This window comes from Mirounga angustirostris, unplaced genomic scaffold (genome assembly GCF_029215605.1).
Source record: "Mirounga angustirostris isolate CCGP_5_RB_7025 unplaced genomic scaffold, mMirAng1.0.hap1 SCAF_11, whole genome shotgun sequence".
NCBI lineage: Eukaryota > Metazoa > Chordata > Mammalia > Carnivora > Phocidae > Mirounga > Mirounga angustirostris.
In genome coordinates this window covers 82195054-82209296 of record NW_026991719.1, presented here as the reverse complement: position 1 = coordinate 82209296, position 14243 = coordinate 82195054, and the positions used below count along the sequence as shown (strand labels likewise).

At 46.6% G+C, this 14243-nt stretch overlaps 3 protein-coding genes and 1 pseudogene across 13 annotated transcripts in view; all 4 read right to left on the bottom strand.

Annotated features, from left to right (window-relative positions):
- Nucleotides 1–341, bottom strand: part of LOC129045979 (translationally-controlled tumor protein-like) — a 73673-nt pseudogene extending 73332 nt beyond the window's left edge.
- The window catches only part of GPRASP2 (G protein-coupled receptor associated sorting protein 2), a 94786-nt gene extending 94252 nt beyond the window's left edge, over nucleotides 1–534 (bottom strand). The window contains exon 1 of one of the 2 annotated variants that reach the window (XM_064574408.1): nucleotides 442–534. The gene's annotated coding sequence lies outside the window, so the exon portion shown is untranslated. Of the gene's footprint in view, nucleotides 1–217; nucleotides 354–441 lie in introns of those variants that run through there. The other variant, XM_064574407.1, reaches the window with a different exon arrangement.
- The window catches only part of ARMCX5 (armadillo repeat containing X-linked 5), a 107740-nt gene that overhangs the window by 63045 nt on the left and 30452 nt on the right, over nucleotides 1–14243 (bottom strand). For 3 of the 10 annotated variants that reach the window (XM_064574409.1, XM_064574411.1, XM_064574410.1), the window contains 2 exons: nucleotides 7561–7639; nucleotides 6688–6833 (listed from right to left, as the gene is read on the bottom strand). The exons of 3 other annotated variants lie outside the window; for them this stretch is intronic. In XM_064574409.1, coding sequence (XP_064430479.1) covers nucleotides 6688–6833; nucleotides 7561–7639 — 225 coding nt within the window. Of the gene's footprint in view, nucleotides 1–6687; nucleotides 6834–7144; nucleotides 7224–7315; nucleotides 7421–7560; nucleotides 7640–8175; nucleotides 8263–14243 lie in introns of those variants that run through there. 4 more of the 10 variants (XR_010406216.1, XR_010406217.1, XR_010406218.1 and 1 more) reach the window with 4 other exon arrangements.
- On the bottom strand, nucleotides 2002–6515 carry GPRASP1 (G protein-coupled receptor associated sorting protein 1). The gene has a single exon (XM_064574404.1). It carries the CDS (start codon nucleotides 6508–6510, stop codon nucleotides 2335–2337), a length of 4176 nt encoding a protein of 1391 aa, XP_064430474.1. The 5' UTR covers nucleotides 6511–6515; the 3' UTR covers nucleotides 2002–2334.

The following is a 14243-nucleotide window of genomic DNA, read 5'->3' as shown; positions in this document are numbered from 1 at the left end:
CTCTTTAGGCTCCCCTGACGCCAACTCCCTCCGTGTGTCCCCCTCCCACACCCACAAACAGAATCACTCAGAGCGGGGCGGGAAGGCTGGGAGTGGGGGAGGGGTGTTCGGAAGGCAGGAGAGAGCAGAGAGCAGGAGTGTCCGAGGCACTCCCTGCACCCGCACCTAGTCTCAGCCACCACCTCCCACCGATGCCATTTCCCGGCCCCGCACCCACCTCCTCCAACAGCAACCGCTGCTTCTCTCACGTCCTCCTCCCGCAGGATGACTTCCTGCCTCTTGAGCTCCTGGGCAAAAGACTGACCCCGGCTAAGACGCTGGCAACAGGCCGAGGGGCTGTGCCCTCTACCAACAAATGCTGTAATTCTGATCGCCCAAGAAATTCGTTTCCAGGTTAGTGCAGCATGGAGAGACCCCCACCCACCCACCACAACGTCCTACCACTCCTCCCACGGCAGTCTGTCACTCGTCAGGTGTATGTCCTTCCTGCCCCTTTTCCGTGCTGCACACCTCTGTGTTTGCCCAAGTGAGAGCGTGGTCACGTGAGCCACCACCAGCCTCACGTGACCGCGCAGTCAGTCAGCTTGCCTGCCGCAGCCCTGCCGCACGGATGGTAGAATCGTTGAGACGCTTGCTAGAAGAATCCGAAGCTCCTGTCCTGGTGAAGATAGAGCTGAAGGAAAGCTGGATTTGGAGCCAGAGCTTCCAGCCCTAGTACTAGACCTGGGCCTTGCTCTGTTAGGACACAGGGCTGGTGAGGAATACTCGATGAGGAGTTTGGAGACGAACTGATTTTTATTATTCTGTATGATACTCGGGCGACATATTAAAACACACACACACACAGTCTACCTTGAAAAATATCGATGAGCAAAACAAGCATTCAAACTCCAGTGTCCACTACCAGGACGATCCCTGTTAACGCTTGTGGTTTGGGAAGGCAGGCAAAACTGCCACTTTGCCTTACTTCCATAAACCTTGCATACCAAAATCGGGCAGGAAAAGAACAAAACACTGCATTCTCAGACAAGCAAAAAACAACAACAACAAAAAAACAGCGTCACCATGTCTGTTTATTTTCCTGAAAATAATAAAATTTTGTATATTTCCTAACCTGCACTCCCCTTCATCCCCTACCCCCCACCCAAAACAACTGTATGCCTTTCACTCCTGTCTGAATATGTATTACCTTTTTGAATGTGAAAAACCTCTAGTATGATTCAGGAACTTTTTGGAAATTTTAAAATTTATTCCCTTTAACTTACGTATTTTTATTTGGCAAGCCAGTCTTTTTTTAAATTGTAGTCTCTTACAATTATTTATTCCCTTGATATGTTTTATATTACAGATTTTTCCATAATCAAATATAAGCTTGCATAAATTTGGTCCACTCACACACATTTATTTTTATAATGGAGTTATACTTTCCACGTATGATACCAGTCTTTTCTATTTTACCAAATAAACCATCAGAGCCTTTCTTATTCAATTTAAAAATCTATACATCATCACTTTTAGTGGCTGTATGGTGTTACCATAACACTTTCCATGGGCACCACCCTGAAGAAATGGTTTTCCTGACTCAGTTTATTGTGTCTACTTTCCTGTCTTATTCTTTTAACATTTAGGCAGTATCAAAGAAACACCCATACTTTGAGCTGCAAAATGCAACTTCTCAGCTCTTCAAAACTTACCTCATCCTCTATGTCCCTTAACCACTCCAGGCTGACTGGATAACTCACTCCCATGGAAAACACCTTTTCCAACTCCATGCTTTTCTTCACACCACCCAAACTTTTTCAAATATTCCAGAGCCCAACTTAATTGGGTCCTTTTTCTCTGAGGCATGCCCTGAGTAGCAGTCCATGGTAACCCTTGCATTTAAAGTTATTAGAATAAGCTTTTTCAAGGAGCATATTATTTATGCATTAATTACCTGCATGCGTTCCTGTGTTAACTTTGCATCTATATTTTAAGTTCAAGGAGAAGGGTGACTTCTGACAACTTTAACACAACTTTATTGAAAACACAAACAAGACTCAAATAGACCTCAATACACTAGAACAACAATTAGGAGGGTAGCTGGCTTACTTTTGATGGTTCAGTTCACTTTATAAGTGTCACAATCTGGACAAAAACACAAATATCAACAAATGTGCTTTCAGTTCTAATATTCATTTGGCATCAGAAGAATCAGCTCATACACAGTTGGGCAAAGTCAGTGTTGGCAATAAAGATATACATTACAACACAGAATCAACTATGTAATTCAAAACATTATTCAAGGAATTGTTAACTTAGGAACATAAGGACAAAGGCAAGTGATTAATCATACTAATTTTCTCGGTCTGCCTCAGGGTCCTTTTGACCATCTGTTTTGCCTTGCAGTTCCTTAGCAAATTCCTCAACTTCATGGAATGCAGAAATAAGTGACTCAAGACTGAAATCATCATCAGTGAACAACACTGACTCCCTTTTTATATTGTTACCAATATTCTCAAACATTGCTAGAACAACTTGAATATTGTCATTTGTCTCTTTCCTGTTAAAAAGGCTCATAAATTCTGACACTGCTTCAGCACTGAGTAGTTCTTTTGTCATGACAGGATTTTCAGACAAATTCATTAGCATTTTCAGAACATGAAACCTTGTTTTGGTATTGCCCATGGCTAACAAGGAGAGAAATCCAGACATATACTTGGCAACCAGTGTGTGGTAGTCAGTAGTTGTAGTGAGATGTCTAACCATCCTTATTCCAGATAGCTGTTCAGGGGAATCTAAGCTGTAAGCAAGGGTTTCTTCACACACTTGACATACATATGTCTGAATCATGTTTAGATTTGGGTAAGGTGGAGCCAGACGAATCATATTTTCCAAAAAACTTGTCCTAACCCGGGAGGAAGGATAATTGAGCAAGGTTTCAATAAGTGAGACAACACCTGAATCCCGAATGAAATCTCGGGTAAATTGAGAAGCACTTCTCATACCCATTGCAATTTTAGATATTTCATGAATAAAAGGATCTCGGATTTTGTCCATTAATAAAAGGAGTTCTTCAAACTCTTCAGAACCAATTTTAAGCTCACATTGTATGCAGCTGCAGGACCAACTCTCAGGCTCTGCACTCTCTTGGGTTCTAAGATGCTCCCGAATTTCCCTGACTGACCTGTAGGATGGATCATACTGAAATGGGAACTCAGGTTCAGGCTGATCAGGCTGAAGCAAAGATTCCTGCTCTTCCCCTTCTGAGTTAAGTTCCATGTGCTTGGGCTTTCCTCCAAACATTTCAGAGAACAGAGATGCCGCCTCTTTTGGAAATCTAAAGGGGAATGGAGATGGGAAGCCAACCCTACCCCATGGACCAGGCTTGAATTGAATAGTGACCTCTTCCCAGCTCTGGGGCCTGCGTGAGGCATCGGGCTCCTGCTCAAATGAACACTCAGACCTGCAAATGGCCCTGAACACAGGTCTAGGATTGGATTCAAAATGGGCCTCATCTCCTGCCCAGAACCAGGACCCCACTATGGCCTCATCCTCCTCAGCTACTGTCCTGGTCTCACAGTTGGTCCCATACCCAGTCCTGTTATTGGCCTCATCTTTAGCTCCAAACCAGGACCCAACAACTGTCCCTTCCTCATTTTCTGGCCTGGACTCACAGGTAACAACAGTTCCAGTCTCGTTAATGTCCTTCTCCCCAGACCAGAACCAGGGCTCAACAATGATCTCTTCATCATCCTCTGGCTTGGATGCACAGCTTTTCTCTGCTTCTACACTGACTTCTTTTGCAGCACAGAACCAGGATCCAAAAATGGTTTCTTCTTCAGTACTTGATCTGCTCTGTTCTACTGCCTGAGGCCCAATCTCTACACTGTATTCTTCTTCAGCCCAAAACCAGGATCCAACAATGATTTCCTCTTCCTCAGTCACTGGCATGGACTCAAAACTGGCTCCTGCCTCCAAGCTGGCCTCTTCTTCTGCCCAGAACCAAGACCCAACAGTGGCTTCCTCCTCTTCAGCCTCTGGACTGGATTTGTTGCAAAAGCCAGCCTCCTTCCTAATGATCTCTTCCCTGGCCCAGAACCAAGCCCCAACAATAGCTTCCTCCTCAACTGCCAGCCTGTCCTCTTCTCTAGCCTCAGCTGCTGTCTTGAGCCTGTCCTCTTCTCCAGTCCAGAACCAAGAACCAATAATGTCCTCTTCCTCAGCATCTGGCCTGGATTCCTCTCTATCTGTAGCCTCCCTTATGGTTTCATCTTTCCAGAACCAGGATGTGATCATGGTCTCCTCCTCCACGAGCGGCTTGGCCTCTTCTCCAGTCCCATCATCTATACTGACCTCTTCTGTAGCCCATAACCAGGGCCCTATAATGGTCTCTGGGCTTGCGTATTTTCTGGACCAGAATGATGACTCAACAGTGTCCTGTTCCTCCTCTGGCCTAGACTTCCAGCTGCCTCCATTGGCAGTATACATGCAGGGATCATCATCCCAGAAGCAAGAATCATTGTTGATCTCTTCATCCCCTGTCATAAATTTGCATCTGGCACCAGCTCCATACTTCTTACTGACTTCTGTGGTCCCAAACCAAGATGATAGAATATCCTCTTCCTTGTCCTTCAGGCTAGACTTGTTGCTGACCTCAGTCCCCACACAAGCTTCTACTCCATCCCAGAACCATGACCCAATAATGGGCTCCTCCTCAGCTCCTGGCATGGTGTCACAGCTGACTTTAACCCCAGAATCATTCTGGGCCTGGTTTCCAGCCCAAAACCAGGACCCGAATATTGTCTCTTCTTCATCTTCTGGACTGGTGTCTTCTCCAAACTCATCCTCTGTATCAACCTCTTTTCTATCCCAGAACCAGGGACCAATGACCTCTTCTTCCTCAGACCTTGGCGTGGATGCACAGCTGGCTCTAACATCAGCTTCTACACTGGCCTCATCACTGATCCAAAACCAGGGCCCAAAAATGGTCTCTTCCTCAGCCTCTAGGCTGGTTTCTTCACTAGCCCAGAAGCAGGAACCAGCAATGACCTTTTCTTTATCATATGCTACCATAGATTTAGAGGTAGCCTCAGCCCCAGGTTCCATACTGGTCTTTTCCCCAGACCCAAGCACAGAATTACCAATAGACTCTTCCTCAGTCCTTGGTCTGGATTTACTGCTGGCATCAGTCCTCATACTGGCTTCTTCTTCAGTCCAGAACCAACTGCCAACAATGGACTCATCCTCCACTTGAGAACTGTACTTGACACTGGCCCCACCAACTACACTGGACTCTTCTGTAGCCCAGAACCAGTTCCCAATGAGGAACTCCTCCTCGGACTTGGCTTCTTGCTTGGCCCTGACTCTGGCCTTAGTTGTCACCTTTTCCTTTGCCGTTATTCTGGCCCTGGCCTCTTTCTTGGACTTGGGTCTTGACAAGTTATTAGCCTTTTCTCCAGGCCAGAACCAGGACTCTTTTTTGACTACATCTATAGATCCAGACACAAAATCAATGGAAGTTTCTTGCCTGGTCCTGTGCCTGGCCCTGACATTGGCCCCTTTCCTGGCTCTGGGTTTGGACCTGGATTTGGCCTCCTCTCTAGCCCAGAACCAGGACTTCACATTGCCTTCACATTCAGATCCAGAACTGGACTCAGAAACTTCTTTCTTGGACCTAAACCTGGACCTGTTATTGGTCTCTTCCTTGGGCCTGGACCAGATATTAGTCTTTTCTCTGGCCCAGAGCCAGGATGTCTTAATAGATTCATCCTCAGAGCCAGAACTAGACAAAATGTAAAACTCCCGATTGATGTTGGGCCTAGACATGGCCTCTTCTCTGGCTATGTGCCTGGATCTGGCACTGGCCTTTACCCTGCCTCTAGGATGAAACTTTGTACTGACCTCTTCTCCACTCCAGAACCAGGAACTCAGAGAGGATCTGTCCACCCATCTGAAATCACACTTCTGAGGGATCTCTTGTTTGGACGTAGGCCTGGGGCACCACAGGGACCCCACATTGGTCTTCTCCTCTGACCCAAACAAAGGCCGTTTTCCTGATTGGAATTTGACCCTGGTGCCAGAAAAGGACTCAGTGTCCTGACTGATCAGTTCCCTATCCATAGATAAGATCTTAGATTTAGCAGCTGACCCAGACTCAGTACTAACCAGTGGCCAGGCTATGGTACTGGTCTGGGACACTCCCTCTGTCTTCAACATTGCTTTACCATCAAACTCAGTCTGGGCCCATGAATGGGCTTTATCTGTGGGCCCTGACCCAGGGATTGCTTTGGCCTCATTCTTAGGATGCACCACACCTACTGCCATGGGTTCAGCTTTGGGCCTTGCACCACCTACTGCCATGGCATCAGATTTAGGCCTTGCCCCAGGCATTACCTGTGCCTGGGTCCTAACCTTGGGTCTGACCACCAACAGGACTTCATTCTCTCTTTCAGCCCCACCCCCAACCTCTTCTCCAGCCTTCTTTTCAGGCTTTGCCTGGGCAGCAGGTTCAATCTCAGCCCCAGTCATGGTACAAGTTACAGAGGAGGCCCAGTTAAGTAACCTTACCCCAGTCTCAGCCTCTACCACAGACCTCTCAGTTTTGTATCTTCACACTCTGATCTTTCAGTGATTCAGGTGGTAGAGCTGGAAACAAATGTTAGAGTCAATCACTAGTCCATCAGTCAATCAACCTCCTTCCGAAGCCTAGCCTCGGTCAGTATCACAGACAAAGTGCAGAAGAGGCCCAACCAAGGTGGGGGACGATGGATGTTCCTGGGTGGGTGCAGACCTGTTGAGGGTGGTGGTCAGCAGCAATTCCAACACCACCAGAGCTGCCACTGGAGGTGGATCTAAGGAAAGAGAATGACATGGGGCTTTGAATCTCTTCTAATTGTGTTGCTCCATGCAGAGATTCACACAGAGACTGGACTTTGAATGTTTAGTGGGACAGTTGGACTAGTTAGAAAGTCTTCTGTCACCCTCATTTCACCCATGTTTTACCCCAGAATTTGCCACATTACTTTGCCTGATACAAAACAGGTATGAAACTGGTAAGTGTTGGCAATGGGAGAGGTTTAGGAGCCCCAAGTACCATAATCACTCTTGGGCCAGTGTTGATTTCCACTTGCCCATCCAAAGTTGTACCCACTCTCATACCAACCTATACAGATGTGGTGTGATTTCCCCCTCCTTTCCTTGATTCCAGTGTTGTCAAACCCTAAAGCAGCCTGGAGGCTGTCCTAGGAATAAGTAAAAATAAAGGAGACAATGGAGCCTGACTGCTAGATAGATAAGAGGGTACACTGACCTCTGATGCAAATATCTCTCTTACCATAAGAATTCCATTTGTCTGTTTCCTGTCTCCTTATCCCTGCTCTCAGGTCTTCTCCTTCCCTTCAGAGCCAATCCACACCTACCCCAGTATTCCTAGTATCTCCTGCAGGAAATGGACAAGGGATGCTGTGGCAGTGTGCAAATCTGGCAGCAAGCAGGAGAGGTGGAGAAGTTCCCAGAACCCATGTGGATCAAAGACACTTGCCATGATCTTACTCTATAGTACTCCCGTGATTTACCCACCTTCACACCAACCTCCAGAGATTTGAACCAGTCTCCTCCTCTCTCCTTCCTTACAGAAGTGAGCAGCCTTAAAGCAGGTCTATGGACAGACACAAAGGCAAAACATTCAGGAAATAATGGTAGCAACTGAGTGCTTGGTGGACTGACCAACACCAAAGAGAAGAGTATCCATATTATCTTCTAACATTTAGGGTCCTGCTGATAGAATATTCTTATTTAATTTAGGCCTTCTGTTTCACGGTTCTGGATAACAACTCTTCACAGGACCTCTTCCCATTATTCCCTTCTCCAATTATAAGGATTCACCACTAGGTGTTCACACTCCTTTGTGCTGTACTACAGAAATGGGGGGAAATACACAGCATATTCCAGAACACAGTATGTGCAGTGACTCTTGTAATTATGACTTGTGTCTCACCCTCACCTCCTAGCCCATCTTTTCCTACCACGAATTTTCAGTGGTGAGGAAGGCAAGGGAAGTGCTTAGAAAACTAATACAAAAGGGAATTTTAGAAGGTATTCCTGGACGTCTGACCTGACATGGTCCCAGTCACCCCACCCCAATTCAGCTTTCCACTCAATGGCTGCTGCCCATCGCCCCCTAGCCCCACACACCTCCAGAAATCCAGGCCATTGTCCTGCTCCTCCTTTTTCTCAAGCCTCTCCTCTACAGATGCACCCTGCGGGAGGAAATCGCCAGACCTACCGCGCAGAGAGAAGACTTTGGCATCAACCAGGCGCCTGTGGGAAGGGACAGGCCCCTTTCCAGAATCAGGGCCCGGAGTAGCCGACGCCACCGGCCACCCGCTCCCCGCCAGCTGGGCACAGAGCTCGGACGCCATCTCCCCCCCCCCGCCCCCCGCCCCGGCGGCCTCCCTGGGCGCCCCCCACCCCAGCTCCCACTCCGCCATTTCTTCCGCAGCAGCCTCCCCCCACAGCTCTCTCCCGGCACGGGCACCGTCGACGGCGGGTCGCGGGCGCCTGGAAAGCTGGCCGCGGAGTGGCGGGCGCAGTTCGCCTCCAGAGGATCCGCGGGAGCCTCTCCGGCCAGCCGCGGTGCCCTGGGCCCGGCCCGCGCCAGTCGCCGCCTCTCCTCGCCAGGGGTCCCGCGGCGCTGCGCACCTCTCTGAGGGACCAGCTCAGGGACCGGGTCGCCTCCTCCTGGCCCGGCTGCCAGGGTCTGGGGTCCGGGAAGGCTGGAAGCCGGGCGACAGTGGGGGTCCCCCCGCCTCCCCCCACGACACCCCCGCTTGCCTTCACAGGCTCAAGGTGCAGGTCGTTGGCCTCCCCCCTTCTCTCGGCGCTCTTCACTCGGATTCCCACCGCCTTGCGTGCGGCCAGAATCGCAAAGAGGTGTCCCGCCCCCCGCGCCGCTGCGCCAAACTGGGCAGGGGCTGCGCAGGATGCGGCACGAAGCGCTCGCGGCGAGGGTGTCGGGAAGGGGGGCGGAGGGATACGGCACGAATGGGTTCGACGCCCCCTCCCCGGCCCACCCTAGTTCCGACCCAGAGGGGGCGGGGCCGGGAGGAGCCCCAGCCTAAGGGGCGGGCTCACAGCAGCGCGCCCCTGCGGACCTGCGCGGCGACCACCCCTCATTGCTGGCCCTGCAACCCGTGGGACCCCGCGAGGGTTGGCGGTGGGGGCTAGGACCCAGAGGTCGGGGGCGGCGGGGCGGGGAAGGTGCGCTGCCGGCAGCAGCGGATGGATATCAGTCGCCCCTCGGTGTGTGAGAGGCCCCCGACTGTTCAGTGTCTGTCCACCTCCCTCTCCCCCGTTCTGTCCACCATCCTAACTGGAGGCCGGTGGGCCAGGGCCTGTCAGGACAGCAGGCTGCGAGGGGAAAGGCGACCTAGGGCCACACTGCCCCGGAGGTTCTGGGGTGGGTGGCCGTCCCACGTTCTTCCTTCACTGCTTCGCGGGGCCACCGAAGGGAGGAAGGTGGGAGGGGGCCCCCACGGAGGCCTCACCACTGCGCCTTTTCTAAAGGAAGGCAGACCTACACCCCTACCCCGAGAAAACCAACCACTGCTCTGCCTCCATTCTTTCTGCCACACTGCTGTTTTCCCCCCATTCAAACTGGCAACATGCTTTTGCCATTTCGCAGTCCCCACAGTTGCCCACAGAGGGCCTTTTTTCGCCAGGCACGACCCACACTGGGTCCTGGGATATTTCCTGTCTGTTGCCCCCATGGCCAGGGGTCGGGCTGGTCCTGGCTCTTCTTCAACTGCCCTGTCTATCAAGTCTTCTCTTGCAGTCACATCCAAGCTCTCATGATCTTTGGCCGTGTGGAAATGTGGCAGGGAGTAGAACCAGCTTGGATCTCAGCCACTTGCCATACATACCTGTCTAGTTTCCCCAGACATTCTTTGGAGGAAGACCCCATCATGTACCTACTTCCCAAGACAGCACCTGGTGGTTTTTGAATCCTCTGATTCCTTTACCCCTACATCCTTCCTCTAGTCTTGAGCCCTTCCTTTCTGTGCTCCATGGGGCAAACAGAGCAACGTGTTTAAGCACGACTGTGGTTGAGCACCAACCTGCTGGTGCCCATTTTAAACCCAACTAAATGCCGCTTTCACTGTGATAGGCTGAATAAAGGTCCCTCAATGATGTCCACATCCTATTCTCCAGAACCTGTAAATATGTGATGTTACAGGGCAAAGGAGAAGTAAGATTGCTGACCGAATTAAGATTGCTCATCAGCTGAATTTAAAATAAAAATATGCTGGGTCTCTTCCCGGCCAATGTAATTACAAAAGTACTTCAAATGTGGAAGAAGTAGGCAGGAGAGTCAGTGTCACATCAAAGTAGCATGGGAAAGACTGGATAGGCCATTGCTGGCTTTGAAGATGAAACAAAGCCAGGGCCCAAGGAATGCAGGCAGCTTCCAGAAGCTGGAATAGGCAAGAAAAGCAGATTCTCCCTAGGATCCCTCAGAGAATTGAAGCCTGACCATCACCTTCATTTCAGACCAATGAGGTCCTTTTTGTATTCCCAACATCCAGGGCTGTAAGCTAATACATTTGTGTTATTTTGAGTCGCCAACAATGTGGTAATGTGTTACAGCAGCAGTAGGAACTAAATTTACTCACCGTCTTGACTTGAAAGTCCATCCCCCTTGACTTACTTTACTTGGCCTTCAACCCCTGGGAAGATCAATTCCGGGGGCTCATCTCTGACCCCTATAACCACCTTCTCCAGCAATCCCCCGTCTCTGTTTTCTAAAGAACAGAGACTTTTGCAATGGCCTTTGAGGTTCATCTTGGACAAAGTCCCCATTTGCTGAAAATCACTGATGGTTTTGAGGATGAAAAAGGAACTATAATTTTACCATGAATTTTCATATATTTTCATTTCAGCTTTTATTTGTTTTTAAACATTTGTTATAACTATGCAATATTTAGGTGATAAAAAACCATCTGGAGATGATTCTATACAGTATCTGGACTGACAGTGGATGTCAGTTATCAGAGGAGGGCTGCTTTTACTGTGCTGTTTAAATGGCTTTAGCTGAACTGTGGATCACTTTTTTCTTTATTCCACAGCATACTATCTTGGGTGAATGCCAGGCTTGAAGAAGGGAGTCTGAGCTCTGCTGGGATCTGTGGGTGTGTGCGAACCTCCTTGCCTCCCTGAACTGTTCTTTCACTTTCTTAAAGTCTCTGGTGCCTTTCATTCATTCAAGAAATACACATGAATACCTTCTTTATCCTAGGCACTGGAGATATGGTAGAAACACAAATGAAAGAAATCTCTGTTCTTGTGGAAGCTACATTTACTTGTAGTTTCTTCCTTATTCAAATTCTTATCCTAGAATTTTATGGTCATACCAGCATAATGTTGTCTGGTAATTCTCAAGGTGATCCAGTATTGAATCCAAGATATTTACTGACAGGGGAGTGGCCCTACCACAAGTTGAGAGAGTACACTATGAAAATTTGAAATTTTGTTGGACAATTTGTTCTCAATTCATTTACTGAACAGGCCCTATGGCTGTTTAATAGTTATTAAACTGAGAAAAGTCCTCTTTTAAGCTCTGCACGTGTTAGCACTTTATGTGTATATATCATATTACTTAAATGTCATCTTTAATATCGGAGAGCATATAAAGGATTGAAACAGGATGCTGACCTATGTCTTTGTGGCTGCTAAGTAAGTCTATTTACTTCCTTCTAAAATGGATTCTGGTCTGATTACAACAGCCATAGTTTCACTCCCCAGTGTCTCCACTAGCACCTGTATAACACTGACTAGCCTCTGAAATCTAAATTTCTGTAGTGTAAGTACTTGCCATTGAACTTTTGATTGCCAAGGCATCCACTTCAAAAGACATCCATTATACTATATATAGAAAACTCTAAATAGTCCAGCAAGAATGGTTAGAACTGATAAAGAAATTCAGTAAAGTCAAAGGATACAAAATCAATGTATGGAAATCTTGCATTACTATATAGCAATAATGAAGCAGCAGAAAGAGAAATTGTGAAAACAATCCCATTTACAATTGTACCAAAATAATAAGATACCCAGGAATAAACCTAACCAAAGATGTGAAAGACCTGTACTCTGAAAACTGTAAAACACTGATGAAAGAAGTTGAAGACAACATGAAGAAATGGAAAGAAATTCCATGCTCATGGATTGGAAGAACAAATATTGTTAAAATGTCTATACTACCCAAAGCAATCTACACATTTAATGCAATCCTTACCAAAATACAACAGTAATCTTCACAGAACTAGAACAAACAATTCTAAAATTTGTATGTAACCATAAAAGACCCCAAATATCCAAAGCAACCTTGAAAAGGAAAAGCAAAGCTGGAGGCCTCATAATTCTGGACTTCAAGTCATATTACAAAGCTATAGTAGTCAAAACAGTATGACAAATAGACACATAGAGCAATAGAACAGAATAGAAAACCCAGAAATAAACCCATAACTATATGGTCAATTAATCTTCAACAAAAGAGGCAAGATTATCCAGTGGGAAAAAGATAGTGTTTTCAAAAAATGGTGTTGGGAAAACTGGACAGCAACATGCAAAAGATAGAAACTGGATCATTTCCTTTCATCATATATAAAAATAAGTCCAAAATGGATTAAAGACCTAAATATGAGACCCGAAACCATAAAAATCCTAGAAGGGAACACAGGTAGTAGCTTCTCTGACATCGGCCATAACAAGTTTTTTCTAGCTAGGTCTCCTGAGGCAAGAGAAACAAAAGCAAAAATAAACTATTGGGACTACATCAACATAAAAGGTTCTGCACAGCAAAGGAAACAATCAACAAAACAGAATGGGAGAATACATTTGCAAATGACATATCCAATAATGGGTTAGTATCCAAAATAGATAAAGAACTGATACCACTCAACATCTAAAAAACAAAAAATCAATTAAAAAATGGGCAGAAGACATGAAAGGATGTAGAGAGCAAAATGGAGTCTCTCATGTTAAGCAGGAGTCTGTGTTAAGCAAGGGCCTGTGTCAAGCAATGATGCAAGTAGTTAAAGATACTGCAGCCACAAGATATTGCTGGGATCAGCATCAGCTGACACCCCAGAACTGATAACAAACAGAACCAGAGGAGGTCTGCAGGGGCCCAAGACCGATTCAATCCCTTTAAAAAAGGGAGGATTTTTGCAGCAAAATGTCAGACTCTTTAGACATGACCCCTCTATGTCTGACCACTTAAAAAAGGCAATTGCTACCAAAGTCTCTGCCCAAATGATCTCCGAACAGAACTGAGATCCTTCATTGCTTGAACATCAGAAGCAGTTAGTGCCAAGAGCTGACCTGGACTGGACCAAGACCTTATCTCAACTGCACACCCACAGACTGACTTCGTGTTTGGTTCATTAAGTTCCTACACCCTTCTGTTATCTTGTTGTGTGGTTTGTCTTCTGTTCTGCTCTGTGTGCTATTTAAGAAGCCAAGTTTAATCACATGGTGAAATGTCACTGAGTTTAGAATCTGGAACCTGCTTTATAATTGTGATTAACTTTGTCTTATGATTGAATAAAACTGACATTGTGGAAAGACATAAATTGTGTGCGCCTTCATAGTGTGCTCATCATAACAGACATTTTCCCAAAAAGACATCCAGATGGCCAACAGACACATGAAACACGCTCAACATCACTCATCATCAGGGAAATGTAAATCAAAACTACAATGAGATTTCACTTCACACCTGTCAAAATGGCTAAAATCAACAACGGAAGAAACAACAAGCGTTGGCGAGGATGTGAAGAAAAAGGAACCCTCTGTATTGTTGGCAGGAATGCAAACTGGTTCAGCCACTGTGGAAAACAGTATGGAAGTTCCTCAAAAAGTTAAAAATACAACTACCCTACAATCCAGCAGTCTCACTACTGGGTATTTACCCAAAGAATACAAAAACACCAATTTGTAGGGATACATGCACCCCTATGTTTATAGCAGCATTATTTACAATAGCCAAAATATGGAAGCAGCCCAAATATCCACCAGTTGATGAATGGATAGAGAAAATGTGGTATATATACAATGTAATATTATTCAGCCATAAAAAGATTGAAATCTTGCCATTTGCAATGACATGAATGGAGATAGAGTATAATGTTAAGCAAAATAACTCAATAAGAGAAATACCATATGATTTCACTCATAGGTGGAATTTTAGAAACAAAACAAATGAG

Excerpts from the sequence above, each read along its gene's own strand:
- GPRASP1 (XM_064574404.1), bottom strand. The coding sequence starts at position 6,510 with ATGACTGGGGCTGAGATTGAACCTGCTGCCCAGGCAAAGCCTGAAAAG.